This window comes from Neophocaena asiaeorientalis, unplaced genomic scaffold (genome assembly GCF_003031525.2).
Source record: "Neophocaena asiaeorientalis asiaeorientalis breed wild unplaced genomic scaffold, Neophocaena_asiaeorientalis_V1.1 scaffold108, whole genome shotgun sequence".
Lineage (NCBI taxonomy): Eukaryota > Metazoa > Chordata > Mammalia > Artiodactyla > Phocoenidae > Neophocaena > Neophocaena asiaeorientalis.
This window is the reverse complement of record NW_020173770.1, coordinates 4,517,889-4,531,604: the sequence shown is the minus strand read 5'-3', so window position 1 is coordinate 4,531,604 and position 13,716 is coordinate 4,517,889. Positions and strand designations below refer to the sequence as shown.

Sequence of the window (13,716 nt, the reverse complement as noted above, 5' to 3'; positions counted from 1 at the left end):
GAAAGACCCATGTCTGACACGTGGTATGTGATCATTAATTCCTCTCCCCATGGCGTTGATTAGTACTTGAACACTGAAATAGGTTTCACTAAGAAAACCAACAGCTCCATAAGAGCAATGTATAGTATTTATTTTTGTAGTTATGTCTTAAAAATCAATATTGCAAACATATGAAAATAACTGAAAATCAGCATATACCCCAATGTACCACATAGGTTTCAAATGTTAAAATTTTGCCATAAATGCCTTAAATTCTTAATGGCATGAGACCTTACAAATATAGTGGTAAGTCACCTTCCCCACCTGAGCACACCTCATCCTTTCCCTGACTTCTGCGAGAGAACTCTATCCTGGCGGTGTGCGTTCTCCCCATCAGTGTTGTTAACTTAGACTACATACCTATGATTCATAAATAATATATAGTGTTGCATGTTCTATACAAGTTTACGTAAGCAGTATAATAACGTAGTGCATCCTTTGAACCTGTGATTTTCACATACTCATTTGAGGTTTGAGTGTAGAACTACTTCCTTTTAGCTGTTGTGTAGGATACCATTGCCTGAAATATTCCATAACTGATTTAGATACTTCATATATGTTATTTATTTATCACAAAACACTGTGAGGGGGCTCCCCTGGTGGCTCAGTCCGTACCGAAAAAAAAAAAAAAAAAAAAAAAAACTGCACTGTGAGGTGTTTTTGACTGGGTTTCAGAGCATGTATTCAGACCCAGGTTGCTCCAATTCCATTAAGCCATGCTTTCAATAAACATCAACAAAATAAAGTTGAGAAGAATGAGCCAGCAGGCTGTCTGCTAGTGTGTATCTCTGGGATCTGAACGTAAGGGAACTTGGTGGTTATCTCTCCTCCTGGCCTGGGGCCGGCAAGCTCAGGGCAGCCTGGTCTGCACTGGGGCTGCACTGCCGGAGGGCCCAGGGTCAGTGGGAGTCAGCTGCAAATGTGGTAAAGCAATGACATTTAGAAAAAAATTGATTTACAATGTTGTGTTTCAAGTATACAGCAAAGTGATTCAGTTATACATATATAAATATGTACATATACTCTTTTTCAGATTTTTTCCACAGATAGAGTATAGTTCCCTATGCTATACAGTAGATCCTTGTTGATCACCCATTTTCTATATAGCAGTGTGTATCTGTTCATCCCAAACTCCCAATTTATTTCTCTTCCCCACCTCTACCCCCTTTGGTAACCGTAAGTTTGTTTTCCACGTCTGAGTCCATTTCTGTTTTGTAAACAAGTTCACCTGTATCGTTTTTTTTAGATTCCACATAAAAGTGATATCATATGATACTTATCTTTGTCTGATTTTTTTCACTTAGTATGATAATCTCTAGTTCTATCCATGTTGCTGCATATAGCACTATTTCATTCTTTTTAATGGCTGAGTAATATTCGTGTGTGTGTGTGTGTGTGTATACATCACGTCTTCTTTATCCGTTCGTCTGTCAATGGACATTTAGGTTGCTTCCATGTCTTGGCTATTGTGAATAGTGCTGCTGTGAACATTGGGTACATGTATCTTTTCTAATTAGCATTCTCTCCAGATATCAATAACATTTTTGAGGCCTAAAAGACCCTGAGGGACAGAGAGAGGTTTTAAAAGAAGTGTTAAGTCATGGACCCAGCCCTCAAGGAATTTAAAATCTGGCAAGGGAGACAAAACTAACACGAAACAGAACAACGGGATGCAGAACAGCTCGGTGTGTGCTGTGCCCCCTGCCATCTTTTACAGAAATGGGATATCCTGTATCCTGTATTTTTCCCCGCATCTTGACTTCTCCCTCAACAATACCTTCTGGAAATCCTCTCAAGGTATCTAGCATAGAACTAATTTATTTTTAAAGCCTGTGTAATATTCCATGCTATGGACATATCATCATTTATTTGACTATTCTCTTATTAATGGGTCATCTCCTATTCACTGTTAATGGCTAAAAAACTTTAATAGTTAATGTCCTCGTATATATGTCCCTGTGTGTTCAGATTTCGGCAGGAGAGTTTACCAAGAGTGGCATGATTGGAGAGGAGGGTATATGTATTTTTAATTTTAATTGATGCTGCCAGATTGCTTTCTAAAAAGGCTAGAATTCATATTTCCCCACCATCAATGTATGAGTGTCCTCTCCTGACATTGTCACTTCTAATAGTTACATCTTTTTTTAAGTGTCTGACAGTATATAAAGCTATATCCAATTATTATCATTTTCTGCAACCACTAGGGAATATAAATGCCTTTTTTGGACATTATGTTGGTTATTTTTGCTGTGTTGTCTACTGCTCGTCTTTTGCCTGATCGATATTATTAGCCTTTGGGTTTTTCCTTGGTAAGTTTGTAAGAGCTGTTTATATAGAACAGATATCAACACTTTGTCATCTGTATTACAAATATTTGGACCAGCAATATCATTTGTCTATTGGCTTTGTTTACCAGCCAGATCACTGAAGGATGATAGCAGCAAACTGTTTCATCAGCTCAAAGAAAAATCTAATTAGTTCCATAAGTTAAGTAACCTTTTGGAAGGGTCCATGAGTGAAGTATGATGTCAATGGGTATGGTACAATCTGCTCGTTGACGAATGTGGTAACTCACTGCATCACCCAAATTTTCTATCACTCATGCTTTTCTGATGTTCTTCAAGCCACAGGGAGGAATACTCACATGTGTGCCTGACGTATAGGAAAACACAGTTTGATTTTCAAGTAGCTCTAATGCACTCAGCTGATCTCTCTTCCTTATGGAAATAGAGTCCTGAAATACTGTATCTTTTTTAATTTTTAAATTTTTATCTTTTTAGAAATCACACCATCCTCAAAGCCTCATCCACCTGTTGTGGGCAAAGTGACTCATCACAGCATTGAATTATACTGGGATCTGGAGAAGAAAGTCAAGCAGCAGGGACCCCAGGAGCAGTGGTTCAGGTTTTCCATTGAAGAAGAAGACCCCAGAATGCACACTTATGGTATCATTTATACGTAGGTGCAATGTTGAACTGCTTAACACTTTGCTTTGATTTCTTGATTAGGTGGAATGGTTTCTATTGTCTCCAAGAAGACTCATTTTGAAATTGAAGGAATGAGTCAGCATCTTTTGCATTCATTCTTTTCATGAGTGATGAATTTTGGAAAATAAGGGTGAGCAGTCACTTTGAAATTAAACCTCCTAGACCTTTGAGAGCCCCTTAGGCTTCTGGAATATTCTAATGGTATATTTAAAAAACAAAAAACGTAGAGACATAATCAAAGCTGAGTTGGATGAAATCAGATGAGGTTCCCCTCAGGCTGTTCTGTTCACAGATGTGACAACCTCCCCGGACCTCGGGAAGCTGTTCCCTTGTTAACTCTTTCCAACCAACCTGCTACCTCTCTCAGCCTCCATCAGAACCTGTCTTTTTTGCCTTTTCCTTGAATGCACTTCTTTCTATTTTTATACAGCTGGTTCCTTTACACCATGCACATATTATATCAAATACTGGCCCCTCCTCAAAAGGCCACCTGAAGTAGCTGTTCTTCCACGCAGCTGTCCTCTCTGCCATGACCTTGTTTCATCTGCGTTGTGAAGCCTAGCTCTGCCGGAGTCATTTTACTGTTTACTGTTCATTTTCTGTCTCCCTACCAGCATCTAAACTCCACGAGAAGCAGGTAAGATTCCTGCTTGCTTAAGGCTCTTTCCCCAGCTCCAAGACAGTGTCAGCACATAGGAGGCCCTCAGAATATTTATTGTGTCAGTAAATGAATGCAACAGGAATAATCAAGAAGTCTTTTTTTTTTTTCTTAGCCATCACTTCAATCCTTATTTCTTCCTTTGACAGCTTTACTGCTTGCAAAATGACTTTGTGTTTTAGGAAGAAGACCAGAAATGAGTTGCAGATATGGTTTTATATTAAACTTTTAATTTTGACATAATTGTAGCTTCACATCTGGCTGTAAGAAATAATACAGAGAAATCCCATGTACCTTGTACCATTTTCCCCAGTGGTAACATTATGGAAAACTGTAGGGCAATATCACAGCCGGCATCCTGGCACTGCTGCAGTCAGGGGACAGTTGCAGCGCTTTGCTGGACTTTTCTCCAGGTGGCATTGTGGTAAGGGTGCTGATGTGAGGGTACATACGCAGGCTTCGACTGTTACCTGAACCATGGTATCCCTGCGATTTGATGCACGACTGTTTGTACCTAGAAAAGAAAACATGCATTTACCTGAAGTGTAGTTGCCATATGAAAATAATTCCTGGCCCGACTACTTGAAATATTATTTTAATCATGTCATGTCATGTGTTATTCTCTGGTAAGTAGTTTCCACCCAAAAGCATGAATGATGATATAACAAGTATTTCTGTGGAGAGAGAAAAGGTATTTTATTTCCTATGTTTCTCTTGCACCACAAACCATGCTTGGGCAGGTTAGGTGGGGCTGTCCTGGATGCTCCGTTGTGTCTCCACTTCTCCTTTGCTGGGTGATCAGCCATGTCCACTGGCCTCCAGCCTGTGTGTCTCTGTGTTGTTATGTTTTCCCCAGAGGCCTGAGTGCTGTCTGGCCCGGGAACTCACCTGGACGGTTGCCTGGCATTGCAGAGCCAGCAGCGAGGCCTCAGACCCCCAACTCTAAGCGAGGTTGTGAGATGCTCACTTTCCCTCAGAGAATTAGCACAAACCTTGACACTAGGTGGCGGAGTTAGACTGTGTTAATCTTGACCTCTTTTCTCCATTATATCGCTTTTCCCTAGGTGTATCGTTAAAACTAGCAAATGCCTTTCTTTGAAAAAGCGATTATCTAGACTATCTGACCTTGGGATTGTGGATTTAAGAACTTCGTCTTGACCTGTCAGTTTCTGTTCAGCTTCTCCAACAGCCAGTCTTGAATCAGTGCTGTCGTCTTTGACGTGGGCTCTGCTCACAGCCAGTTACATCTAGTTTTCATGAGATCTCCCATTGCACATCCCTTCTATGCTTTCCCTTGTTAGGTTGTGGCATTTCCCCTACTAGGACGCAAGTAGGATCTGTTTTCTGACTAGTCACTGCTGAATCCCCAGGTCCTACAACCGTCCAGCTTATTTGCTGATTGAATGAATTGGCCATTGCCCTCTCTCCCTTCCTTCTATCTTGCTAGGTTAATTTTCTTTTTAATCTTCCTTTTGTCAAATTGTCTTCGAGGGGTTTCCATTTCTTGAAGAATGAAGGTCCAACTCCTTACACTAACATCTGATGCCCTTCACAGTTTTCCCACAACCTGCCTTTCTTGCTGTTTCTTATTTCTGGGCATAAACCTTCCGACGGAATCTGCTTTACCATCCTTCGAGTATGCCTTGACTTCTCCTGCATGCGTGTTCAGCTGTTTTCTCTGTTCAGACAAATCTCCCCTGCTCCATCCTTTCTTCCACCCAAATCAGATTCTATCTCGACTGAGAAGCTCCCTTTACTATCCTATTATCTACCCCGCTAAATTCCTATGATAATTGGTACCCTTATCACGCATTTCATTCAGTCAGTCAGCACCTACTATGTGCCACACACTGTTTTAGATGCTGGGGATACAGCACTAGACAAACAGACAAAAATGCCTCCCTCGTGATGAGGAAGACAAACGATAAATAAGATGCATGAGTAAAAATAGAGTGTCAGATGGTGGTTAAGTACCAAGTGGAAAGCAGAGGAGAATAGTTGGGGGCTTGGAGTGGAGGTGAAGAAGGCTTCACTGAGAAGGTAATCTGTGTAAAGAAGCAAGTGAGGGGTATCTGGAGCCTCATGAGTATCTGGAAGAACATTCCAGGCAGAAGACACAGTAGGCAAAAATGTCTGGAGGTGGGATCGTGCCTGGCGTTCCAGAAACACGAGTGAAGTGAATGAGTAATGGGATGGGGCCAGCGCGGGGACGGGTCTTGGGGGCTGTCACTCTGTGCGGTGAGAAGCCACTGGACACTGATAAACTGGGGAGGGGTCTGGTGCATATGCTCCGTGAGGGTCACTCTGCCTGCTGAGTGGAGGACAGGCTGTGAGGAGGGAAGGCGGCCAGAGCAGGGAGGGCTAATTAGGAAGCTTCTGCAATCATTTAGGTGGGAGGTAACAGAACAGAGTGTGAAAAGTGGTGAAATCAGGGCTTGTGAAGATAGGTTTGAAGAATTTGCTGGTGCACCAGATATGGGATGTGAAAGAAAGAGGGTAGTCAAGGGGCGTCTGTAGCATCTCAGGATCGGCCCCATTGGGCTGCAGGAAGCAGCAGCTCCGGAAGCTCAGTGGCTCCCAACGGCAGCCGTGTATTTCCCACACGGAACACCTGTGGTGTGTCGCCAGGCTGGTGGAGTGACCTCTGCCTGAACGTGACTACTCATGGTGCCAGCAGAGGCAGAGGTTGGGGCTCCCCATTTCTTGAAGCTTCCACCCGGAATGACACACTGCACCTCTGTTTATACTTCATTGCTCAGAGCGAGTCCTGCCACGTCTGAGCTCCACAGCACTGGGATATAGAATCCTTGGGAAGGCACCAAGTACCTGTGAACAAAATCCAGTCTTCCACAGGTGGCACCAAGGTTTTGGCCTGAGCAGCTCAAACCACGGAGACTCGGGATGCAGCAAACTCTCTCGTTTGCGGACCATCAGGCATCCAGGTGGAGACATCAAGGACGCAGTTGGGGAGGAACCAGCCAGGGGAGAGTCTGGGCTGGAGAAATGGATTTCAGAGTCATTAGCAGGTGGTGGGATTGGAAAGCTGGGGGTGAAACATAGTGGGAGAAGAGAAGTCTGGGAACCTGAGTCTCTGGGCATTTCAGTACTTTGTTATGTTTCATGTTTGCTCAGCTCTTGCATCAGATATTTGCTTTGGCTGATAACAGAGATAATGGTATGCTTTACACTTTGATATATTTCCTCTACTGGAAATAGAACTTGGAGAAGTTCTAAGATTGCTTCATCCTTTGAGCTACCATGCCTGGGCCGTGTAAAGAAGTGCATCTCCAGACGTTCGATACACAGCTGCTCTGAGACGTCCCTGTGTCTGTGCTGCAGTTGGTGTCTCCCCTGTGTCTGCATTATAGTCGTGGAGGACCCTAGTGGGCAGCTGTGTCTCTGGTCCTCTCCATGGGGCCACCTCTACTGATGCTGTGAGAGCCTCCAGCCTCCAATCACTGTGCCCAGTGGCATCTGTTTTCTCAGATGGTTCTGTAATTTATCTTTCCAGGGGTTATGAAGGTGCTGTTTGCTTCATGGTGAGCTTATGATGTTTAGCACCATTGGATTTTATTGGGGGCACTTTTAGTTTTATTTTGGTCTGAAACTATGTTAAGTCTTTGCCAACCTGGCAATTAAATTCCATTGAGGTTTGAGCATTGTAGTCTCACTGAGCTCCTAAAGATCTTTTCAGATGCCACAAATTGAGGGCTCAGTTTCTATGATTCAAATAGCTATAGTTATGCCCCTCTGCTCATGTAACAATAAAACCCACCCACTCACAAGATTACTTTGTGCCAAGCTGATATATTTTAGTTTATCGTTGTTGTTATTTATTTATTTTTAGACCATGCAGCTTTTCTGAACATTTGTCTTGGTTTCAGAGCTTTTTCTTTCATGGTAAATATATTTGTATCTAGTTTTAACACTTCTGTTTTTTTGGCTTCTTAAGGCTGTCAGTATCATTTCCTAATTGTCTTTATTATAGTTTCTTTGTTGTTGGTACATGATGTATCAGTTACCTATTGCTGCATAACAAACTGTCCCAAATTTAGTGGTTTTGGTCAAAGTGTAAAATACACGCTTGCTCATGATCCTACAATTTGGGCAGCGTGGGGAGGGCAAGTCTCTGTTCCACGTGGTCTTGGCTGGTACAGCTCTGTTGGGGCTGAAGGATCCAAGTGGTGTCACTCGTGTCTGATGCCTCTGCTGGGGCAGTGGAGACAGTGGGCGGCTGACCGGGCTCCCGTGTTTTCCTTCATTGTCTGGCATCTTCCAGTGACTCTCACCAGGCAACCTGTCCCTCCAGTGGGGAAGTTGAACATCTTTACGTGGCAACTGGCTTCCAAGGGAGCAAGAGCAGAAGCTGCCAGGCGTATTAGGGCTGGGCCCAGAATTACATAGCATCCCTTTGCCACATCCCATCCTATTTAAGGGGAGAGGAATTTGACTCTTAACGGTGGGAAGAGTACGTGCAACTGCAGGATGGGAGGGGTAGCTAGAGGCCACCTTGACTGACGTGGCTTCTTTAGGTGGAGAGAAATATGCTTCAGGGAAGGGTAGTCTCAGTGAAGAGGGCTGCGTCCACCCTTGAAGGACAGGAGAACACAGACGAAGGTCAGAAGGGCCTCAACGCCACCCCCCCTGTCCCCCGCCATCTTCTTCTTGGCTCTGTTAGAGCTCTGCCCAAGAAGTCATTTAGGTTTTGGTGCCTGGAGTAACTTGTGATGCAGAAAAGGGGGGATCTCCGAGTATTCTGGACTTCATTTCAGCTTAAAATTTTACGTTTTGGATAATCGACAAAGGGAGAGAAACGCAAAGGGCAAAGGGTCTTTGGAAATCATTTCCTGTTTTCAAACATGGTTCTCCAGGTCTCTGAGCTGAGACTCCTCTCAGGAGCACAGATCCAGACCTGCCTGATCACCCGGCACTAGATTTTTCTGTCAGTTACCCTTTGCTCTCACCTAACTATTCATTCCCCTGGAATTCCTTGTCCTTCCAGTCCACGTGGCTTTCTCAGACTGCCTGGATCCTTCCTTCCCCTGCCTATCCTCCTGTCTGTTCTGGAAGTTGCTTGCCCCATGTCTCACTTTACATCAGAGGCCTCTCTGCTAAGGACATGCTTTGGGGCCCCCGCTCCCCTCACTCACTCCTCACGGTAGAGGAATTACTTGTCTGATGGGTGAGTTTGGGAGCTAGAAGGCCTTCTGGGTGGTCTTAAACTATCCTGAAGGGTTCTCCTCCCCCTGGAGCAATGGTGGGCTTGGCTGTCTATGCACTGGGCACTGTGCCTGCATCTTTGGGGAGACACTACTTTTCCAGTGGGTTTATCAGTAATGATGGCAACTCCAGCGCTGTCATTTCAGCCTGATGCAGCTGTCATGCCTCACTGTCCTGGCCTGCCCCTGTTCTTGCACCCATCAGCAGGAGTTGACAGATGCATCTCGGCCCTGAACTGGTCCAGGGCTGCACCCCCAGCCCAGCAGCTCCCAGGCAGTGGGCACTAGATAGGTTTGGTGAGTTGCATGGAAAGGAGTTGCTGTATACATATTTACGTAGCACATCAATGTTTTTGAAAGATTAGTTGTGAACCCCAAAGCATGATTCTGGCCTCTGTACAAGTCTTCTGAGAATGAAGGGAACGTTATAGATAGAAAATGGGAAAGAAGGTGGTAAGCCTGGCCTCCGAGGGGCTGTGGAGAGTGTCCTGAAGGGAGGAGGGCAGGGCCTGGGCTGGGTGTGGAAGCAGGAAAGAAGAAAAGAGCTGGAGGTACTACATCCGCACTCCCTCTCCACCCGCCCTGCACACATACAGATCAAGCCTTTGAGGTGTAAGGAGAGAAAGATTTAGATGAAGGCTTCGAAAAGAGATACATGGAATTTAATGAGATGCTAATAAAGGTTTTCGGCAGCAAAGGGGAGCTGAGATTTTGGGACTGTTGGGACAGACATACAACTCCTGGGACCTTTGGAGACCTGGTATCCTAGAAAGTGGGGCAAGTCAAAACCAGACCCCCAGGCCCTGCTTTGCGGCCAGAGGGCCGGGGTCTCGGCACCTTCACTGGGTCTCAGCGTCTCCTGAGCCGGCAGCACTGCCCGCCTGCGTTTCCTGGTGCTCGTTTTTCAGCTCCAAACGATCCAACTCAAATCTTTCTGCCTGGAGGCCTGCAGGTTTCCATCGCAGCCTCTAATCAGTTTTCTGCTCTCCAAGTGTTCAGCACCTGCTTCCCACAAACGTTTTCCTAGGTGAACCTGACCGTGTGGCGTGATAGGAGAGTCATTTCTGTGCTGCCCACCTCCCCAGCTGCTTGGGGGCTCCGACCAGTCACGCCCTCTCCCTGCAGTGGGATTTTGCCCGCAATAGGTACACAGCGGCGCCCATCCACCCAAAGACCCCACTCAGCAATCACGTATGTGCTACTTGGACTGCCGAGCTTAGCTTTCAATTGTGAAACTTTGCCGTATGAGGACAAAAAAAAAAAATCATGGGTTAACGTGATCGTTTCTCCAAAGTACAAAATCGCGAGCCAGCTGTACGTCAGCCCTGGGGGAGGGGGGCTGCGGCATCGAGGGCACCTGCCGGGCAGGGGTGGACGCCTGTCCTGTCCTGTCCTCCGTGCTCAAGAGTTCAGCCCAGGGTGAGAGACGGACAGCCACCAAGGTCAGCTCTGTACCGGGGGTAGACAGTGCTCAGAAATCCCTTCCACTCGCCCTTCTAATACCTTTCAGAGGACGCTGCCCCGATTACCTGGTGTCATCATCACGTGTGTCTCCTTCCGTCTAGGGGATACGCGACTAAGCATGTCGTGGAAGGTCTGGACCCACGCACCCTGTACAGGTTTCGACTGAAGGTCACCAGCCCCTCCGGAGAGCATGAGTACAGCCCGGTGGTCTCGGTATCTACGACCAGTGAGTATGCAGAACTCGAAACTCATTTGTCTAAAGGTGACAAGCAATGTGAAGGTGAAGGTATTCTGCTTTCTGCTCGGCCTTACCGGAAACAGAAACCGTTCCATTTCTAAGCACTGTGATAACATTGTTCACTGGCCGGGCCTGGCCGGCGCATAAGGGAGGTCGAATTACGCTTGAACAAATGCAAGAGCTGTTTTTGAGCCAGCACTTCCCTGGGAGGGCACGTTCAGGAAAAAAGGATGGAGTCACCTTTCTCAGGAAGTGGGCCAGAAGGGTGCGGGCCGAGCAAGGGTTCCCATGCGGAGAAACAGGCTGCCCCCCGGGCGACCTCAGGTGAGAGGTCCACTCAGCGTTTCGTCCCTTTTGGACAGCTTCAGTGTATCCGTCAAGACTTGACACAGCAAGTGTCAAGTTGATCCCTGGGAACCTGTGGGTGAGGAACAGTGAACAGCGCTGCTTCTGTCCACAGGACGCAGAGAGGGGGCCCACACAGAGGTGGGGACAGAGGCCGCATCCTTTACCCAGGGCAGATCTAAGGGTGCAAATATTTTCTGGGATCAGTATTTTCTTTCTTTCTTTCTTTTTTTTTTTTTTTAAAGAATTTTTGTTTTTAATTAAGTTATTTTTGGCTGCGTTGGGTCCTTGTTGCTGCGCGCGGGCTTTCTCTAGTTGCGGCGAGCGGGGGCTACTCTTCCTTGTGGTGCACAGGCTTCTCATTGCGGTGGCTTCTCTTGTTGCGGAACATGGGCTCTAGGCACGCGGGCTTCAGTAGTTGCAGCACATGGGCTCAGTAGTTGTGGCTCGCGGGCTCTAGAGCGCAGGCTCAGTAGTTGTGGCGCACGGGCTTAGTTGCTCCGTGGCATGTGGGATCTTCCCGGACCAGGGCTCGAACGCGTGTCCCCTGCATTGGCAGGCAGATTCTTAACCACTGTGCCACCAGGGAAGTCCCTGTGATTGGTATTTTAAAACATTTTGAAGGTGTGTGTGTATGAAGTGCCATCTTTGAACTAGAATATTGTGAAGATTAAAACGGTCAGAAGCGTTTTTCACTTCTGAAAATACCCACCCACCGAAAATACAGAAGATGTTGGGGTAGGAGTTTATTAATTAATTAATTTATTTTTGCTGTGTTGGGTCTTCATTTCTGTGCGAGGGCTTTCTCTAGTTGTGGCAAGCGGGGGCCACTCTTCATCGCGGTGTGTGGGCCTCTCACTGTTGCGGCTTCTCTTGTTGAGGAGCGCAGGCTCCAGACGCGCAGGCTCAGTAGTTGTGGCTCACGGGCCCAGTTGCTCTGCGGCATGTGGGATCTTCCCAGACCAGGGCTCGAACCCGTGTCCCCTGCATTGGCAGGCAGATTCTCAACCACTGCGCCACCAGGGAAGCCCCCAGACAAATCTTTTTTTGATTGCACAAAGGGAGTTAAACATTATTTAAAATTTTTGTGAGTTAAACGTTATTTTAAAATTTCAGTCAATGTAGCATTTGGCTTGTATACATATATATATATTTTTTTTTTCTGTGACTTTCAGTTATGTCCTTTAGGCATTTACTGATGGACGTTTTTTGTGCAGATGAAAGGTAATTCAGATTTTGAGTTGGTTCATAACACCTTCCGTTGCAAACAAGGCATTAGGGGATTGGCTCTCAGTTTAGCGAACTGAGAATTTAGTTAACGCCTGAGGGTGGTGATGCCATATGCACCCCCCAAACAGTGCTCAGCTAGCCGTGGAGAAATAGAGTTTCAGAGGAGACTTTTAATGTGAAATGGTCGATTCCAGAGATGCGGGTCAGGAAAGAGGGCTTGGCCCTGAATCTGGTAAGGGTGAAAGCATTTGCTTTTCTATGGGAGATATTGAGCTCCTGGAGTTTTTAGGGGTAAGAAAAGAAGGCAGTGCCTTACTTCTTTGTGTGTTGAGGGAAGGCACAGAGAATGGAGGAGAGGGGGGCAGGAGAAAAGTGGGCAAAGGGAGCCCAGCGTGTGGAAAGAGGCTCTGGAGGGCAGCTCCTCCGGGCCGCCTTCGGGCCCCCTCCCGTTCCCCCCACCCACCGCTGCACTCCTCTGGCTCTGCCCCTGCATTCTGGGGTGCCCTCCCTCCCCACTGCTGGGCCTACCGCGCCCACTCCGGGGCAGAGCTCTGTTCCAGGCCATTCCTCGTGTGGCTTCCCCTCGTTTGCTCTGCACTCCGCTTCGCTCCCACGCAGGGCGCTGTCTCACCACCTCTAGTAACGCTCCTTTGCCTCTTATTTTACGTATTCATTCATCTTCTTTGTCTTCCGCCTACCGTGCGTGCTCCTGAGGGGCCAGGGTGATGGGTCAGTCATGTCTAGTTATAGAAGATCCTTAAGAAACGGTTGGATGGATGGCGAACGAAAAGCCCCCAGTCAGTACTGGGGGGAGGAGGAGGTCTGATTGGCTCAGCTTGCCTTCCTGTCTCTTGGGAGATGGATCTGGTTGCCACTGGCTGGGGAGAGGCCCCCTGAACCTGCCGAGTGAGGGTGAACTGGGCATAGAGCCAGTTGCGGTAGGCGGCCCCTAGGATCCTTAATACCACCTCAAAGCCAGGGCAGGGGCTCCTGGGCCTTCGGCCAGAGGTCACATGGAGTCAGGGCAGCATCTGGAACTCTTCTAGGAAGGCAGAGACCGGCATAGCGCTCGGTCTGTCGGCTGACGAGGGCGGTGCCTGCAGGCCAGGTGCGCCTTCTCCTTGCTTCTGAGAGGCAGCCGCGGAAAATTGGTCCAAAGGTCCAAGGCCTTTGTCACTGCAGTCCGTGGCTTCCGTGGCTCATCAGACAAGACCTCCTGCGGAGACGAGGGTGGGCTGGAGATGAGGCTCCTGGTGATGCCCTGGGAGCCGAGTGTCAGGTCACAGCACACGTGCCTGCAGCCAGGATGCGCTCTCAACCTCAGGACGCTCTCCTGGGTGGGAAGGACCAGGTAACCCTTGCTTCTGGCTGCTGCTCTTATTGTATCCACAGCGGACTCTCTTAAGGAGGCAGATCAGGCTAAACAAAGAATTAAAAATGCGCACGTTCTATAAAACAAGTGAAAATGCTTCTGTGGGTTGATCATTTGCGTTCGGTTAGAAAGTGCTTTAATGAATCACAAAAGCACATATTTTG

The 13,716-nt window shown here is 47.0% G+C and overlaps 1 protein-coding gene across 1 annotated transcript in view; it reads left to right on the top strand.

Annotated features, from left to right (window-relative positions):
- Positions 1 to 1,709: 1,709 nt before the first annotated feature.
- The window catches only part of FANK1 (fibronectin type III and ankyrin repeat domains 1), a 25,911-nt gene continuing 13,904 nt past the window's right edge, over positions 1,710 to 13,716 (top strand). The window contains exons 1-3 of the mRNA XM_024751575.1: positions 1,710 to 1,836; positions 2,820 to 2,997; positions 10,469 to 10,593. Of these exons, the coding sequence (XP_024607343.1) occupies positions 1,710 to 1,836; positions 2,820 to 2,997; positions 10,469 to 10,593 (430 nt within the window). The remainder of the gene's footprint in view (positions 1,837 to 2,819; positions 2,998 to 10,468; positions 10,594 to 13,716) is intronic.